At 40.6% G+C, this 4,368-nt stretch overlaps 2 protein-coding genes across 2 annotated transcripts; both read right to left on the reverse strand.

The window, feature by feature from the left end:
* Nucleotides 1–503: 503 nt before the first annotated feature.
* Nucleotides 504–1,280, reverse strand: LOC150078860 (uncharacterized protein F54H12.2-like). The gene has a single exon (XM_090382866.1). The coding sequence runs from the start codon at nt 1,278–1,280 to the stop codon at nt 504–506; it is 777 nt and encodes a 258-aa protein (XP_090238992.1).
* Nucleotides 1,281–2,646: 1,366 nt separating this feature from the next.
* On the reverse strand, nt 2,647–3,743 carry LOC150078861 (uncharacterized). Its single transcript, XM_090382867.1, has 2 exons — nt 3,214–3,743; nt 2,647–3,160 (listed from the first exon to the last, which is right to left on the reverse strand). The coding sequence occupies exons 1-2, from the start codon at nt 3,741–3,743 to the stop codon at nt 2,647–2,649; spliced, it is 1,044 nt and encodes a 347-aa protein (XP_090238993.1).
* Between the last annotated feature and the right edge of the window lie 625 nt (nt 3,744–4,368).

Genomic DNA, 4,368 nt, shown 5'->3' on the forward strand with positions numbered 1-4,368 from the left:
GGCAGTTCGTCGCGAGCACATACACTTATGGGGTAATCTTTAACAACACTTTCCAACAAACTTGCTATTTCTTTAGTGTTCATAATCCAGAAGAACGGATCTGTCTTTTGTCAGCGAAAGCACGTTCTCGAATTCACTGTACAAGACGCACGTGACGTTTTCAGGCAATGGTGATGAAAATTTAAGTTCGAGACGTACGCTCCCCCGTTTCAGTGCACTAATGTGTTCCCCGATGGCTTTTTCGTCCGGTGATAGGTCAAAACCGTACAATACATTACCGACTGAATACTCGGAATATGACAAATCGTTTCCGGTGTCTTCCGTCCATTTATTTAATGAAGAGAAGAGCGACAGATACGATCTCGTATACTGTCCTGTCTTGAAGTCGGGAGTCAGTGGTATTGACGGGTACTGAATGCCATCGGCAGTCACTTGTAAGTAACACATGTTGAAGTGAGAGAAGTTAAAAGGATTACGAGAGTACGATCCATTGAAACCTTTGCTCAACACCAAACCGACAAACCGACAATCATGCGCGATGGAATTTGTCCTAGGAATATATTATCACGTGTGGAATCTACCATTCCTTTGGGAATAGAAAAGTATGTCACGTTCACGCGATTAATCGGGTACACGAGCGGGTTCTTCTCTAAAACACTGATGTGTGCTAGTTGAATCTGAGGATTCAATTTCACTTTATGTACGAATAACGTTGCTTCCATAATGTTCAACTTGGCAGTTGACGAATCGTTGGAAAGCAAACAAAATTCGGGGGAACTTCTTACCAGTCGTAAATGGAGGGAGACGTTATTCACTATGTATTTAGATTGGTGACACAGATCGAGTCGAAATCTTCCTAACATCTCTGCAGTTTTCGATTTTGAGAAGGATTTCGATCGTTGGTACATACCACTATCGTCCTTCTCGAACATCTGTTTAACATCGGGGTACTGATCTTCGACGTACATCTCAGTTGTCAGTTGCGAATTCTTGGCTTCCCGTCCATAGTTAAGAAGCGTTTCCAGGTATGCACGATAAGGGTACGTATTGGACGATGGGTTAATCAGTTTGTCTTGTACAAAGAGATCGACTCCTACTTTATCATTTTCTTCCAGTTCTTTTCCATCGCTTCTCGTGATTCGCACCTTCAGCCGCAAATAACTTTTCCCGAGGTCTAGATACTCTTCTGAAGTCCCCGGAATATAGAATTCGATTGGGCCTACACTATCTACAGATGCCAGAGGAAGGAAAGTAATATACGACGACCGTTCAACACACATATTAGTGGCAGGTTTAGTGAAAAGATCCAGCTCAGACATCATAACTTCCATCGAAAATATCGCGATGTCTACGTTTACCACCGCTCTGATTACGCACCTTGTCTTTAATGGCTTGCCCTACTTCTGATACACGATTTAAAAACGAACGTTTCGGTGGAACACCTGATATGACATCATCGACAATATTACGTCCTGCCGATAGCACTTGCCGACCGATGAAAGCTGCTGCTGGTTTGAGTATCGGTGTGAGAAAACGGAATGCTGTGCGGAAGATGCTTCCTAAACCGTAACCTCTCTGGATAGATGGCCCAGCGAAGTAGGGGTTCCCCCCTGCTTGCATTGTGTAGTAATGGACGTACGCATTCATCGTTCACGGAAATGTAGTTTAATTGTAGTCTTTCTGTCACTGAACGGCACGAATTCACCGCTATCTGTACGCACTTGGATGGTTACTGTATGGAACGTGCTTAACTGGAGGGGGTAATAATCTAAATGCGAGAACTCTCCGTTATTGGAAAACGATACGACACGTAACAGTGGCGCTTTCGTGTCGCCTACAACCTGATCCTCAATTAGATTACAATAGACGAAATAGGAACTGACACCCCTATATATATCTGCCTGGTACTTAGCGTAAACTCTGCCTTCTAAGTCTCTGCCTAGTTTTTCGAAACCTAACATCTGACCGAGTCCTGTTTTTGGGAAGCGAAGGTAAACTGATGGATCGATTTCGATAGACACTATACCTATGGAGTTCACTTTTGCGTCGAGTTGGGGTGCCAGCTTCATCATGGCGTTAAGCACCTGTGATATACTTTTGTAGTTCCCTCGTGGTAGTTTACAGACCTGAACAGCTTCTGCTTTCACACCCCGATATGTGATCGTTCTATTGGATGCTTCTTTAGGCATTGTGATTTCCTTCTTGGAAACCCACTCGCCGACTTGATAATTTCGGAAAATATGGAACCCTCCTTGATCCTCGCTAAATGTCTTATCGAGACCTATAACCCTTGTAAAAACTTTAGAGATTTTCACTGTACCCTCGTTCTTCACCCTTAACGTGAACTGTTCTTTCGTTCCGTCTGTTTTCACTTTCAGTTGAATGTCACTGTCGACAGAATTAACATCATCGATAAGTTTTGAGGAAGTCGTATACTTTTCTTTTAATACTGTCATCGCTCTGACTTCTTTTTTCTTTTTGGGGTACAGTGAGAATATGTTCCATCCATCGGAGATATTATCCCATGAAAGAGGGAAGTGTACTTCGGCAAGTGCTACTTCCCATTTGCCAGAGAGAGAAACAGCATTAGGCAGTTCCACTGTGAATTGTGACTGAGAATTTCTGGGATGCAGATCCATACTAGCATTACTGGGTAGTGTAAGGAAAAACATCTTGTGAGCTGACACAACTGTTGAAGCTTTGTGGGTAGCCTAACCATTTGACTAATAACTGATGTTGTCCTCTAACTGTCTTTTGTTTAAGTACCTTTTCGATGGGGTAGACGTCAGGGGGTAGAATATCGTCAAAGTTAACTTTCTGTAACTTTGTTTCGTAAAACGTTCCTTCTATCTGCTCACCATCACGGCCTCTCACACTGTACACAACAGGGTTACGCTTCAAAACACGTGTAATAGTAAACACTTCTCTCGTCCAATTCCCCCAGTAACCTTTGCGAAAAGGGTGAGACCCGCTGCTCAAAACAACTCTATCTCCGATTTTAAATTTCGGTTTCAGGGTTTTGGTATGGCTGTGGTAGAGTCTATTATACACTTCTTCTTCGTTAGCAAGAGTGACTTTTACAGGGGCCATACCAATAGAACGATGGGTAGTACGATTATACGTAGCCACAATATCGTCGAGTACGTGAATATATTTCTGACTTTTGGAATAAGAAATCCACTTATAAATTTTTTTTTCAGTGTGCGAATGAACCGTTCGGCAATAGCTGCCTTCTTTTCTGATCTTGTTGTATAGAAACTGATACCAAGGGAAAGGAATAACCGACAAAGAGGAGCATTAGTGAATTCTTTTCCTTGGTCAGTGTTAACACAAAATGGTGTTTCTTCTTCGAAAATAGATTTGAATGCCTGCACCACCTCGTTGGCTTTTTTGCTTTTCAGTTTTCTGACCCAAGAATATCGCGAGAAGCAGTCCACACAAACCAGAAGGTAACGATATCCATCGTTTGAGTCGGCGAGAGCCGACAGGTCACCTAGGTCACATTGAAAAGTGTGATTAAGTCCGGGAACTTTAATTTGGTTCCTCCGAAAATTAATTCTTTGCTGTCGATGTCTCACGTAAGTAGGTTGACTAGCTAGGAATTCGCGCACAACATGTCTGGGTAATTTAGTATGTTTTTGAAGAGCATCAATAGAACTGAAACTCCCTATTACTTTAGGATTATAATAGTCTGCTAACATTTCTCTATCTCCACAGGTAGGAATGGACAGTATCGAAGACATCGCACTACTTATATTTGTCATCATCCTTATAGTGATTATTATTATCTCGGAACTGCAGCTTGAAGATTGGAGGATGGACTGCTTCCACACATCTGAAAATGTTACTGTTTGTTCATAGATGTACCTTTTTTAAAAATGTTCATTAAAAAGCAGAAATTTTCTTTGGTGTTTGAGTTTTTTTTGATTTCAGGAATTGAGTCAATAAAATGGTTTACACACATAAGTTAAGACAATAATAAAGGGTTACAATAATAATAAAAAGGCTCTAATTAAAAAAAAATGTGTCTTCATATTGAATCTCTAAGGAAACGAACCTATAAAAAGGTTTACTCACACACAAGAAAAAAAAGACTCTGATGGATTAGTTAATAAATACTATGACAAGACAATGAATTTTCTTTTTATCAAAGGATCGATAAAGGTTTAAAACTGTGAGAAGACACACGCGAAAGAAAATATTTTTTATCACTTTTAAAAATAAAAAGTGATGGAGGATGTTCTCATGTTGCTACATTACACAATTAACACAAATATTCCGATGACCTTATTTTATATGTTTATCGCTTCAGTAAATAAAAAGTGATGGAGGAAGTCATCATGTTGCGACATTTATAGTGTCAGTCTC

Source organism: Mastigoproctus giganteus, chromosome 10, assembly GCF_048544385.1.
Source record: "Mastigoproctus giganteus isolate SK-2022 chromosome 10, ASM4854438v1, whole genome shotgun sequence".
Lineage (NCBI taxonomy): Eukaryota > Metazoa > Arthropoda > Arachnida > Uropygi > Thelyphonidae > Mastigoproctus > Mastigoproctus giganteus.

Excerpts from the sequence above, each read along its gene's own strand:
- LOC150078860 (XM_090382866.1), bottom strand. The coding sequence starts at position 1,280 with ATGTGTGTTGAACGGTCGTCGTATATTACTTTCCTTCCTCTGGCATCT.
- LOC150078861 (XM_090382867.1), bottom strand. The coding sequence starts at position 3,743 with ATGTCTTCGATACTGTCCATTCCTACCTGTGGAGATAGAGAAATGTTA. Across the intron at positions 3,161-3,213 it reads AAGGCAGCTATTGCCGAACG|TCAGAAATATATTCACGTAC; the intron begins GTTCATTCGCAC and ends TTATTCCAAAAG.